We start from the raw sequence: 13,674 nt of genomic DNA, 5'->3' as shown, positions 1-13,674 counted from the left end.
TATAGTTGTGCTCACCGTAAATTCCATGTAGCGTATACATCTGCTCAAAAATAATATTGTATAATATTGTTTATGTTGATTCAGGAAAAAATTATGAGCTTACTTCAAAATTCCGGACATTTAGGCATATTTCAGAAATTCCTCCCGGACGCAGTTTTAACAGTGAAATTCCGGATATGTCCGGGAAATTCCGGACGTATGGCAACCCTACCGTAAGGTCACCTAGCACCCACGTTTTTTCTCCCCCTGCTAATTGTGGAAGCTGAGCGCTTAGCAGGATAGCTGCGGATACCAGTTTTTGAGTCTTGGGTCTGAACTGGCCGGTGATCGAGCCGACGACTTACCGATCAAGAAGCCGGACTCATCAACAGTACACTATCTCGCTGTGAAAACGAACCCCTGACGTCACTAATTTGAAACACTACTTTTCCGTGAGGATGTAACTGTTTGCATGTCCAATACACTAAATAAACCATAGAAATTTTTGCAGTCACAGTTTAATATTCCATCCAACTCACAATATATGACAGGTAATCGCAATATCGTGTACGTCTGGTTTGCAATAAACCGATGGCTTTTAACATCCGGTAGCTGCCGTCGGTCCTCCGAGAAAATGTGCCATACATTCGCCTATAAATTGGTCCGCCATTGACATTTGACATTGATGGTTTCACAGAATATCAGGAAATAGAGTTTGAGCATATTTTCCGTACACCTATAGTTGACGCACTATTGACGTGTGAATGCTGAGACTATAGTAATGGGAGGGGTCCGGTTGTTTTATGTATAAAGCGTGACTTTCGAGTCGGTAAATTTGTGAGGGAGGTACAAATTGGCAGTAAATACCTATCAACAGCTTCCCATTTATCCACCTTAAGCCTATAAAGGTGGGTTTGACTTCGAAAAATTCCGATGCGAAGATTTCGGAGAGATTTGAGTTTACAACGTATAATAAAGTCACAGAAGCAGTAGCACAATGGTTACACCAATACATCGGAAATGAGAGGTCGGCAGTCAGATCCAGGCTAACTTTCCGGCCCCAAGCCCGGTTACTTGGTAAGCTTTGGGGAAGGAATGCCACATAAAAAAACTTCAGTTGCCCGACGCTGATCGCTGAGCACTGATCCGCTGTGGCAACCAGGCAACTGGGCTAACCTGAAACGATCTCTCTTGTTATCATTTGAGCCGATTATGAAATTCAGCTCGGGCATGAATAAAGTTCAACCGTTGCGTGGACTCGGACATGTTTCGAATGAATTCTGGATTACGATTTGGATATGAAATCTGAAACAGGATTTACATCATATAATTTCGGCTGATCTCGGGCCTTGGAGATGAAGTAGGACGTTGTATATTTTTATCTTTGATGTTTTTGCGGCATAAACATCCACTCATGATATACATACACATGATCTGTGCGTATGCAATGCATACCATGAGTGAGTGATGTGCATATGCCGCTGGACAAGGAAAGTACAGATATAGCCATGTAAAGTCTTGCACCACCCCCTCATGTTGCCCGAGAATGATCAGCGACAAAAGGGGAAGCTACATACACCAGTGTTATTGGTCAGGTCATGGGTCTGACCCGGCCTTGGAATGAATCCACGACTCGGCCTGCCGATCAAGAAACCGGACTCCCTACCATCACATTATCTTGTCATACTTCTACAAATGGGCCCACTGTTGTTATCCGCGTGCTAGATTATCGCCATTCACCTGGTAAATATTGAATAGCACATGCAAAAGACGATAACCAGCACGCACAATAAATAAGCAAACGTCATCCAGGTAGAAATTCGAGCGATGAGCAACACATTTTTGCTATGTCCGAACAAAGGCATTTGGTCCCGAACGGCTTCCGCATAGTCAATCACTTCGCGTCTGCTTGTTTCGTAAACATGATCTTTAGCTTCCTTTGCATCGGACAGGACGCCGTATAAAACGGTTTCTGCGTAGTGTGGTAGAAAATGGTACAGCGACGCCACGGCGACATCAACGTTAGCAGATAGATATGACGGCATCAAGTCTGACGAGAAATGTGAACAGCGATATGAAATCCCCTTCTCGGCGCATATGCGGCATCGTCCAAACTTTTTCGCTGCCTCGGTCAACTCGAAAATTAACTGATTGAACTCGCACATCGCGATGGTCTTTCGGTATGACATGGGAATGTCGTGCATTGCGTCGAAGATGATCATGATGTAATCTAACACGTAGTCGTTCAGAACTGACTTGCATCGGTGCAACCTGAGTGCACACGATATAGCCTCCTGTGTGCGCGACCATATCCACTCGACCGCCGGCTTCGCGTCGTGTTTTTCGTGCAAATACTGGTCCGCGGCGATCGTGTACATTAAAATAGCGGCGAGAGCATGCCTCGAACCATCTAGGACCTTTCCCCATGATGCTACGACATCTGCCGACGCCAATAGCGGCGTCAAAGCTATCCGTAATTGGTTCAATATCCCGTCCTTATTCTCCTCTCCGAGATAAACGGCGGTCACCAAATCGATGATTGTTTCATCCAAATAGCGTGCGTACGCGTGGGTATCTTTTGGCAGTAGAGGATCATCATATTTTATCTTTCTTTTTTCGTCAAGATAATCTTTATTGTATGAAAATAACAGTGCGCATTAATGTCGGGCGTGTAAAATGCGAGATTGAAGATTTTTACCAGATTTGGATTCGATTTTAACATGGTATTTTAAAGAAGTTGCAGAAGTCGAATTTATTATACTTATTAGTTGTACTATGACATATGCTGTTAAAAAAGAGATGTACTCTGCTATGGAACTCGAGTTGCCAATCCTCAAAGGGCACTTGAAAATTGAAATGATCAAGACTTTGCATCGAAGCGGTTGCGACCGTAACTTTGTTCACATAGCAGCCGATAGTCAGATTCGATAACGTGATCAAATGTCGATCAATAAATTAACCAATCAAATTTCCCAAGTGAGTCCGAGAGTGCAATCAAAATTGGTAGACTTACCGACTATCGCATATCGAAAATCATCAGAAATGCGGAAGTCAACGAACTTTTTGCGATAAGAAGTTGCGGGCGGTTGTCTAAAAACAATATCTTTGTTGCATAATGAAACAAGAACAAAAGTAACGTTTAATTTACCTGCATATAGAGCGGATTCGCATACTTCCGAATCTTACACGAAACTGTTTGCAGGATCAGGCGATTTCAAATTGTCTGGAATCACGGCTACAGTTTGGCCTATGCAGTAATCTTGGTCCAAATGATATCTGACTGGAAGCTAGCAGTAAAAGTATTGCTGCTAAATCCGTAACAGAACATATCAACTCCGACTTAAGGTTATTGAGTGATCCTATTTCGCTTTCACGATAAAATCCATGAATCAGTTTACGTATGCTAGAAGCCACGGGAAGGATTTCAGTGCTTAGGCTACTCAGTAATCAAAGCGATGAACATGATTGTTCGATTCGAATGTGCAAAGCTAGATTCCGTTTTGTCAGCTATAAAAGACGAAAACCATCAGTCTGTGATGTGATGCTGAATACAATGTACCGGTTATACCATAGCTACGTTTCAATATGAAAAGGCTCAATATGAACGGTTGAAATCAACTACAAATTTTGTTACTACTGTCAATTCTGCAACCTAATAAAATAGCAACAATAGATATATCACGCGTGCATGATAATTATACATTTCTTTTCTCAGGCATTATACGTTCTGGTTAGAAGGCAATTCATCGCGATATTCTACCTAACTATAACGAAACGCACGATATCTTCGCCCTCGGGCCGCTCGCTGGTAATGCGGCATCTGCAATCCACTATTACGTCCTTCAGCTTGATCAATTCGCATGAAACATTCATTGGAGAGCATACAGTCATCTATAGGTATGTAGTTCACCCGTCGAAAGCGCTACAGGGGAATCGATCGAAAGCGTTCGTTTGGAGATATTCGGTTTCAATATATTGATAGAAACGCGACTCCTACGTATACCTAACTCCAGCAATATATCTGAAAAGACGATGATGCTTTGCCCAAATCATACCTGTTATTCCGACGCGGCACTGGATTCAATGAGTGGCGCTCTATCAGGTGTCGGGATCCTGTCTTCTGCACACTAAACCTTGCAATGGGACCTCGGCAAGCGTTGCGTATCTCAAATATCTTCTGTTCTAATACAAGCAGGCCAAAGACGAAGAATATGGAATAGCTTGTTCAGTATATAATGATACGTAAATGGCGAGATTCGCAAGATTGCTTGCTCATCCGATATAGAAGTCGATTGGAGAAAATGAAACAGCAACAGTGGAATATAAAGGAAAACGAGAACGGACGACGCAACAATTAAATTAACTAATCAAATTAAATAACAATCCAACGATTAGACGTACTGCAGTACAATTGCAACCATTGTGAAGACCGACTAGCCACGAAATGCTTGTCGCCGCAATACCCTATTCCTGCGTCGCAATATCCTCCCCCCCCCCCCCCCCTTGACCGACAGTAGTCAGTCAACAGGTTCTAACAGATGAATTTTCTGAATGGGGCGAGTCAATATGCTTTTTGCCGTTTTCAACTTGAGCGTCCTTACAAGGCCATCTTTGCCTTCAATCGTATTGATGACTCGTGCCGTGAGCCAACTCGGTCTGTTGCGCCCGTCTTCTGCAATAAGGCAGACATCTCCTATCTTCGGAGCTCTTTGTTGAATGTTCCATTTGTTTCGTCGAAGCAACGAAGGAAGATACTCCTTGCTCCACCTTGTCCAAAAGTGTTTGAGCAGGGTCTGCAGATATCGGAACCGCTTTGTGACGTTGGCGCTTGTAGGTAAGTACGGCAGTTGACCAAGCGGACGTCCAATGCAAAGATGAGCCGGCGTAATAGCCTGTGGATTCCCGGAGTCTGCACCCAAATAGGTCAGCGGTCTTTGATTGAGGGCACATTCGATGTCTGTAAGAACGGTATACATCTCAACGTAGGTTAAACTGGCCTTACCCAATATCTTCCGAAGCGGCTCTTTAAGAGAGCGATTCATTCTCTCGTAGAACGCTCCGCGATGAGGCGCACGCTCTACTACAGGGGTTCTCAACCCGCGGCCCGCGGGCCGCATGCGGCCCGCAGACGCTTATTCTGCGGCCCGCGAGATCTTTCAATATGATCGCAATTACTGCCGGCACAGTATTGTTACATACTAATTTGCTATACTTAAGCTCTCTTATCGCATCGTCTCTGTTTCGTTTGATTTATTCTCATTCTTCAATGTGTTCTGGTTTCTTGATATATGGTTGAGTTTAGATTTCTTATTGCTTTGAATAGGTCTTCGCCTATTCGGGCAGTTCCATCTGGAGTTATACATATCACCTGATCTTAGAAAAAAGCGTTGCTAGCTAGGTCTCAGGCCCAGCAATCCATATTTCGAGGCATTGTTGAGATTGCCGACGACGTTAAAGACGAATGGTTCAAAATTGCTTGGTATATCGCTAAACCCATGAAATCTGCTAGAAAGGGTGTGTTTTCAACAAAACGTTACTATACTGTGCGAATCTCCGCTGCTTCCGGAATTTAGTAGCAAGGACAACTTCACCTAACAATTTTCGAAGCTGCAGTTGTCTGATTCGACCGTGACAAGAAGAGTAACAGCAATGTCAGTTGATCTTTTGTCGCATATTTTGAAACACGTTGCCGCGTAGACTACTTTAACCTAGTATTGGATAAAATCCACGGACATTGCAACGCCAATTGTATTGGAGTATTTTATCGGAGTCGATATATTTGTAGACGTAATGCTGGCCGGGCAAACGTGGGGAGAGGGGACTAGCAAACAACATCAACTTGTCAAAGCTGACTTCTGTAACTATTGGTGCCGGGCATCAGCCATGGAAGGAAAGGAGAAGGGTTGATTGGTTTGCTCAGAAATTACCCCGAACATGAGACTTCTTCTCATATCACTGAGAGCTCAAAGTGACAATGGCCTCTGTAACGAAAAAGTTACCGTAATTTTATACTTATTCGCTAACGCATTGAAACAGGGAGTTCAGTTCTCTGGTGCAAGGGTTTGAAGGTGCACATACCGACTTGTGAACGAATGCAATGCACGCTTCATGAAGGGATTTACTTGTTCCGTCGGAAGATGACATAATCTCAATAGAAACAGCAACTGAAAGCTTATGAACGCCGTCCATTAATGCTGTAGAATACATACAAATGTACTAAATGCCCATATGCGACTGGTAAATAGGTTATATTAGCCTAAATATAATAGTAGTCCACAAATATACCGTAATAATGTTCTGCGGCCCGCAGCGGTTTTTGCTGTTAAGATGCGGCCCGTTATGCAAGGAAAGTTGAGAACCCCTGCTCTACTATGTATTTCCAGTGAATACCGTTGTCAGTCATGAACTTCTGCAATTTTTCGTTATCGGCAGTGCCTTTGAATAACGCACGGATGGATAGTCCGATGATCTTCTCGGCCTTCTTGAAAGTTTTCTGGTTTTCGCTGATTATCTCTCTGCACCAACCTCTTCGGTTCATCATGCGTCTCAAGGCAGCTAAAAACTCTTCAGTCGACATACTGTTCGTTAATTCAAAATGAACCATCCTACTGTGAGGACAGGTAAATAGACAGATGTACGCCTTCTGCATGGTTTTCGTACCAGTGTCGATATAAACGGGACCCGTGAAATCATGACCCACTTCTGAAAATGCAGGAGCTTCACGAATTCTTTCTGGGGGCAATATTCCCATTTTCTGGGTCAAGGGTTTCGTGCGCCAATGTCGACATGTGATACATTTACGTAGGACTCGCCTTACTTCGCCTCGAATATGAATGAAACTGTAACATTCGCGGACGATCGCAATAGTGGTATCTTGTGGAGAGTGACAATTCGTAGCATGAACATTAGGGTTGTTCAAAAAAAACTTTTTTTTCCAAATCTCACTCGCCTACTGACTAAATCGTCAGGTTGTCCAAGAAAACGATGCACACCAAATTTGACTCAATTCCAACCAGTCATGGCCGTGCAATCTTGAATTGAAATTTTTAATTTATTAAAAAAATTAAAAAAAAAATTTCTCAAATTTTTCTGTCAACCCCATGAAATTGTTGAGCAGTCTTCAAAGACGATGCAAAACAAATTTTAGTCAATTCCGACTAGTAGAAGCGGAGCTATTTGAGTTTTTCGTTGATAATCCCCGGCTCAAGGATAATCCGACAAATATCAACGAAAAACGCGAATAACTCCGCTTCTACTGGTCGGAATTGACTCAAATTTGTTTTGCATCGTCTTTGAAGACAGCTCAACAATTTCATGGGGTTGACAGAAAAATTTGAGATTTTTTATTTTTTTATTTTTTTTAATAAATGAAAAATTTCAATTCAAGATTGCACGGCCGTGACTGGTTAGAATTGAGTCAAATTTGGTGTGCATCGTTTTCTTGGACAACATGACGATTTAGTCAGTAGGCGAGTGAGATTTGGAAAAAAAAGTTTTTTTTGAACAACCCTAATGAACATACAAGATGAATTTTTCGACGAGAGAATGTTTTGAAGGAAGTATTACGGGATGTTTAGCGGACTCCGGTAAATCGGATAGTAGCAAACGATTTCCTGCTACAATCAATTTGCGATCATCATCGTACTGAGGGTCCATGTTGATAAATATGCACTTACGCGACACGTCTTTACCACTTTGAAGATCGTCGAAGTCGCGCGCGAATTCGGATCTCTGGACAAGGCGCCATAAGTGATCTTTAGCAAGATTGTATTCATTCGGTCCAATTAGGTCGTCGTTGCAATGTGGGTCCAATGTCGAAAAGTTGCGATTCTTCCAACGAAGAATTCTCGCGGTGATACGAACGATCTTGTTGAAGTCGCGGTAATCTTTCTCAAAAAATGGAACCGAATCTTTAATTTGAGCGACAAGGACATTATTTGCTCTATCCAACAATGGGGCGTCAAGAGTCATATTGTTAGGGAGAATTTTGGTTGGCCAACATGACTCATCCTCAATTAACCAATGCGGTCCATACCAATATACGCTACTCGACTTCAAGTCGTGTAGACTCATGCCGCGACTGTGTAGGTCTGCTGGATTCTCGCAACCGGGGCAATGACGCCAGGCGTCCGGCGAGACGAGATCATGTATTTCCTGCACTCAATTTCTCACGAAGGTTTTCCAGTATGTACTCGGTTTGGCGAGCCAGGCAAGAGCAATCTCCGAGTCTAACCACAAATAAATGTTGTCGACAGTTAGAACCGAGGACCAAGCGTCTAAGCAATACAGAACTAGTTTAGCGAGGCAATTTGCTGACATTAGTTCTAGTCGCGCAACGGACATAGCTTTCAAAGGAGCGACTCTCGTTTTCGACATCAGGTAACGAATCACTACTGTACCTTCCTCGTCCGTGGCTCTGATGTATACGACGGCGCCGTAAGCAGCTTCAGAAGCATCGGCGAATCCGTGAAGCTGAATATTCTTCAAACGCCGAAGCCCAACGAATAGATACCTTGGTATCTTTATAGATTCAAGCGCGGACAGTTCTTCTGTCCATCGACGGTACTTGGCGGCTGTGACTTCATCGACTTCATCGTTCCAATCCAATTTCTTCCTCCACAAATCCTGAAGAAGAATCTTGACGCGAAGTACAAAGGCTGCAAAATATCCGAAAACATCGTAAATTTGACTGACTTTGCTGAGCATGGTTCTTTTAGTAACCAATTTGTCTTGCTCGCAGAGTTTTGGAGTCACATTACAATACATCAGGTCATTAAGAGTAGGGGAGATGTGGTACCGATGGATCAAAAACTGGAAAATGATCGCTGGCCCCAAAATGTTCAGCCGAAAAGTGCAGATCTTTTGCTGGCGCAGCACTTCGATACAAGCTCTACCTATCGCGCACATATACATGAATATCCGTCTTTTCGAAAAATATTTATCGACGTTCAAAATTCGTTGCTCGAACGTGTCATCGGTCCCCACCGGGTGGGTCCAATGGCACACGACCCGGGGACCTATGACACACATTCCCTAAAAAACTCAGATGTGACAACTTTTCTTGCTCAGTATTATAATCTAAGCTACAGGAAGCCAAAGTAGAATGTTTGATCGCAACCGTCAAAACATAGAATAAATATTAACTCAAATGTTGTCATAAAATCACGTTTCGATTTGTGCTCGGACCTATGAATTTTAGGGTACATACACATTGCCCGAAAGTCGACTGTGTGACTTCCAAATACCTCGTTATAGCGATAAAACATCATATGCAATTATTACATAAATATCTTCTGTACGTAGGCATGTTTCATTTGTTTCATGATTAGTATGCTTGATTATTTTGCTTGATTTGGCTATTGTATCATCAGTCCCCACCCTACGAAGTTTATACATGAATCGAAAAAATTTCCACTCAAGGAAAGTACTGAAAAAAATAATAGGTGCCAATATACAGCCTGATACAAGCCCTAAACTTCACAATAAAAATGATTGCTGGTTTGTTCGTGTTGAAGGTTACAAAGAAAAATGTATGTGTCGATCTAAATTTACTTTACACCCCCCAAAACAAAAAACATCTGTGAGAGACCCCATGGCTCGCACACGTCGAATTTTTTTGTATGAGAGGAAAGATTTTGCCAGCATGCAATTGTAGACAAGTTCACAGAATGTAATCATGGAATTATCATAGAGAATTTTCAAAGTATTTTCGGTCCCAGTGATCCATCGGTACCACATCTCCCCTATGCCATTTCAGCCCTAACGAAGAAGCTTCGCCACACTTAGCATCGTCCAAATCCAGTTCACAGTCCGGCAATCTCGCGTTCTGCGGGATTTTTTCGATCAAGTCCCGGCTATTCGATCCGAACTTGACTAGTGTCCATCCACCTGCCCGAAAAAAATCAACTAATCGGCGCTGCAATGCGAGTACTTCGTCGACGTTATCACCACCAAGATGCACATCGTCTACGTCCATGTTTCTTTCAATTATGTTTGAAATTTCAGCATCCCCTCTCTGCAAACGAGAGTGATGCAGAATGGTCTGAATTACTAGAAACGGCCCCCAGCAAACACAAAACCGTAAAAGGATCATCCGGGATCATCTCGATTAGGTTCTGATTTTCCAAGTGTCGAGGGAATGTCTAAAATACGTAGTAGGATGGTATTGTGGTTATATTCAATCAGAATAAATTCATACTCGGTGTTGTTCCATCTCATGCATTAGGCTTCGTTATATAAGGTAGTTAACCTAATAATGCAAATTTTCTATCTCTCGTTGGTATGACTAAAATACGTAGAGGGGATGACTTTGTCGGTACATTCAATCACGATGAATTCCTATCCGGTTTTGTTCGATCTCATGCGGTAGCTTCGTTCTATCAATTAGAAAACAATGTTCTCCCTTCGTTTTATTGCGTGAGGATGTCACCGGTGTTGTATATTCGTGTTGTTGCTCTAAGGTCGATCAGTTTTGTTTTCTTCTGATATATATGATCTTCATTATATATATATTCGCTCTTTCGGTAATCTCGCATGTTCAACGAGTATGGCTAATAGTTTTATTCAGAGAATAACTAAATAAGTGTGTGAGAGAGAGAGAGAGAGAGAGAATCTTTATTCGTATACATTACATATCAACATAACGCTACAAAAATGTTACAGTGAAATGCGACATGCAAGGTAGACGGGAGGCTCGATATGACAAAGTCTTCAGAGCCGAGCCACCCGGGACAGGAGCAATTTTCACAGTCGATAACTAATGAAAAAAAAATTAAAATAAACTAACGAACGAAAGGGAAAATAAGACACAGTATCATGGACCAATTTGAAATACAACGCAAATACAATTTAGCGGTAGTTAGAGATAAGAGATTCAAAACATTGTTTTTTGAAAGCACAAGAGTCTAAATTGCGGAGATTAGGTGGCAGCTTATTCCAAACATTGACATCAATAAAACTGATTGAATTTTGCACTAGACTGGTAGAGTGGTGTTGCACAGACAGAGACAAGTTAGAAGAAAATCTGGTATGATGTTGGTGGGTATCTGAAGGTATCTTGAACAGATTATCAAAATATAGTGGCAGTTCACCCTGATGATAGCTATGCATGAATTTCATTACCTCAAATTTGAAAATGTCTTCCACTTTCAATATTCTAACGCTACGATACATGCTATTACAATTCTCATATCTAGATTTCCGACAGAGAATTCGTATGGCTCGATTTTGCAAGACTTGCAATTTCTGCAGATGTTTTTTCGCAGCAGGTCCCCAAACTAGGATCCCATAAATGAGATAGCAGTGAATTAAGGCATAGTAGACTGATCTGAGAGTTTGATGAGGAATTAAATTTTTAAGGCGATAGAGAGCCCCGACACCACGCGAGATTTTAGTTTTTATATTGTTGATATGATCAGACCATCCGAGTTTATCATCAATGATAATGCCAAGATATTTAACAGTTTTATGTGTATCAAGATGTGCGTTATTTACTATAATTCTACTGCGATTCACTTGTGTATGAAATACGAGAGTTTTGGTTTTGGAGGCATTGAGCTGAAGTTGGTTAGATGCCATCCATTTTGACACTGTCGATAGCTTAGTGTTAATGTTGTCAAATGCATCAGATAAATTTTTACCGGGTATAACTAGGCTGGTGTCGTCAGCAAACAGTGTGATGTCATTGTCAATTAAATGACCAATATCATTGATGTAAATTATGAACAGCAGGGGCCCGAGAACGGATCCCTGAGGTACACCAGTCTGTATGGGTAGTAATTGTGAACGCGTTGTTCCAATATGAACAAATTGTTTCCTATTTTTTAAGTGAGATTCGAAATACATTTTTGCAAGTCCACGTATACCATAGAATTCAAGTTTGTCAACTAGTTTGGAATGAATGACACAGTCGAATGCCTTTTTCAGATCTAAAAACACGCCAGTGGCAACATTTTTAGAGTCAATGAGCTCAATGAGATGTTGTACGTTTAGGAAAATGATTATCGATGCGTGACTTCTAGAATATTTCGGCGATTCAAATTTTACGTCATCGCGCCGGACAAAGATTTGACGCGCAACAGGTCGCAGCCAGGTATAGTTCGCTCTTTCTGTATGGTAAATGCCGTAAATATATAGGAATTGTGACTGACTGAGGTAGCGGGTTAAAGGTATATACGCAGTAGCATATAGCTTACGGGGTATTTCGAATTGCCTGTATAGTAGATGACGCCTAGAGCTGTTTGACTTTCTGCAAACAGGTGAAGACAACTATAGAAAAGTTTCAGCTTTTCCAGGCTAGAATTAGAGCTAAACCGTTTTTCCCGAATTAGATTACAATTATATTGCTGGCATTTCGCTCTAATTTAGTGAAATTGGACCACTATAATTATCTAGTTGTCCAAGTCGCTTCAAACATCTGAATTACCGGTACCTATATACCTACGGTATATCATAATATTTATGCTTGAATTTTCTAGGTATATAAGTCATATAGATACATACCTGTGGAACACTGATTCGTGATTTTATACAAGTTGGTGCAAGAATGGACATTTTCAACTTGATGTTGATTAATGGAGCAAAATTTGATATTTGAGTGCAATTATACCTCGAATCCAGTGACAAGATTAATAATCGTTGAAACCAAACACAGCTTGTTTATGTTGGCCCAGAGAATTTGGCTAGCCAGACCATATTGATAGAATATGGTCACAGTAAGATAATATTTTGGGCTAATTTACATGAACTTTCCAACATTTGATTTGATATGTCCGCTAAAACAGCTGTTATTCTGCTTTCGAATAAGACCTAAATTGCTGATTTCAATGGTAACTGTGTTTGTCAGAGGCTGCAAAGGTAATTTCTTTTTCATGTTAGATGTTTGTTTGTTTGTTTGTGGTGTTCATGGTGGTGGTTCGACTACACTGGTCATTTTACACTAGGCCGGTTCTTATTATTATCATTCCGTATCTGCCCGATTACCAGTGAACTCAGCACTTAGTGAATTCGGCCGCACAAACTCGGCACTTGGTGAATTCGGCCGTGGTAGATCTCGTAGCGGTACCGGTCACCATGATTGGTTACTGGAATGTTTGCCGGTGAACTTGGCACTTTGAGTGGTTGTCAATGTTGTACGGGGGTCAGGGCATGCGTAGATCACACAGTCACGGCGTGATTAGATCACAGATTGCGTAATCGCGGGAAATAACGCGACGCTCTTCACTTGGTGAACTCGGCCCTTGGAGGAATTGGCACTAGAACACCTTCGCATTAGAAATGCATTTAATATGAATGAACAGTATCAAAAAGGAAATTTAAACGTGTCGTGGCTCGCGGTAGATCTCGTAATCTTGGGATCCTTCAACCCTGTTATCGAGACACCCTCACCCCAGAGTGGAATCGTCTCTTCAAAGGCAAAAAATAAATTATTTTGACGTGATCATGCGAAACATTGGTTGATGAGGAACACTGGCTTGTCGTGATCGATAAACGAAGAAGCGCCGCTTGATCTTCCACAGTTTCGATCTCACATACAACGCCAAGATCCATCTTCTCAAAACTTACACGACACAGGCCCGTCACTCACGCCATCGATTCCAAGCAGACCGCGCGTGGTCGGTATATGAGCGCTGCGTTATTTCCCGCGGCTACGCAATCCGTGATCTAATCACGCCGTGACTGCGTGATCTACGGATG

General features: G+C 41.9%; 1 protein-coding gene across 1 annotated transcript; it reads right to left on the bottom strand.

The window, feature by feature from the left end:
* Positions 1–481: 481 nt before the first annotated feature.
* On the bottom strand, positions 482–3,772 carry LOC145458601 (uncharacterized). The gene is made up of 3 exons (XM_080337021.1): positions 3,128–3,772; positions 2,993–3,069; positions 482–2,608 (listed from the first exon to the last, which is right to left on the bottom strand). Exons 1-3 carry the CDS (start codon positions 3,148–3,150, stop codon positions 1,716–1,718), a joined length of 993 nt encoding a protein of 330 aa, XP_080193147.1. The 5' UTR covers positions 3,151–3,772; the 3' UTR covers positions 482–1,715.
* Between the last annotated feature and the right edge of the window lie 9,902 nt (positions 3,773–13,674).

The sequence above is a fragment of the Botryllus schlosseri genome, chromosome 2, assembly GCF_051294905.1.
Source record: "Botryllus schlosseri isolate E-star chromosome 2, Bs_hap1, whole genome shotgun sequence".
Lineage (NCBI taxonomy): Eukaryota > Metazoa > Chordata > Ascidiacea > Stolidobranchia > Styelidae > Botryllus > Botryllus schlosseri.
Note: the sequence above shows the minus strand (reverse complement) of the source record. Positions and strands in the feature narration are given on the sequence as shown.

Excerpts from the sequence above, each read along its gene's own strand:
- LOC145458601 (XM_080337021.1), bottom strand. The coding sequence starts at position 3,150 with ATGCGAATCCGCTCTATATGCAG. Across the intron at positions 3,070-3,127 it reads CGAATCCGCTCTATATGCAG|ACAACCGCCCGCAACTTCTT; the intron begins GTAAATTAAACG and ends TATTGTTTTTAG. Across the intron at positions 2,609-2,992 it reads TTTTCGATATGCGATAGTCG|ATTATCTTGACGAAAAAAGA; the intron begins GTAAGTCTACCA and ends CATACAATAAAG.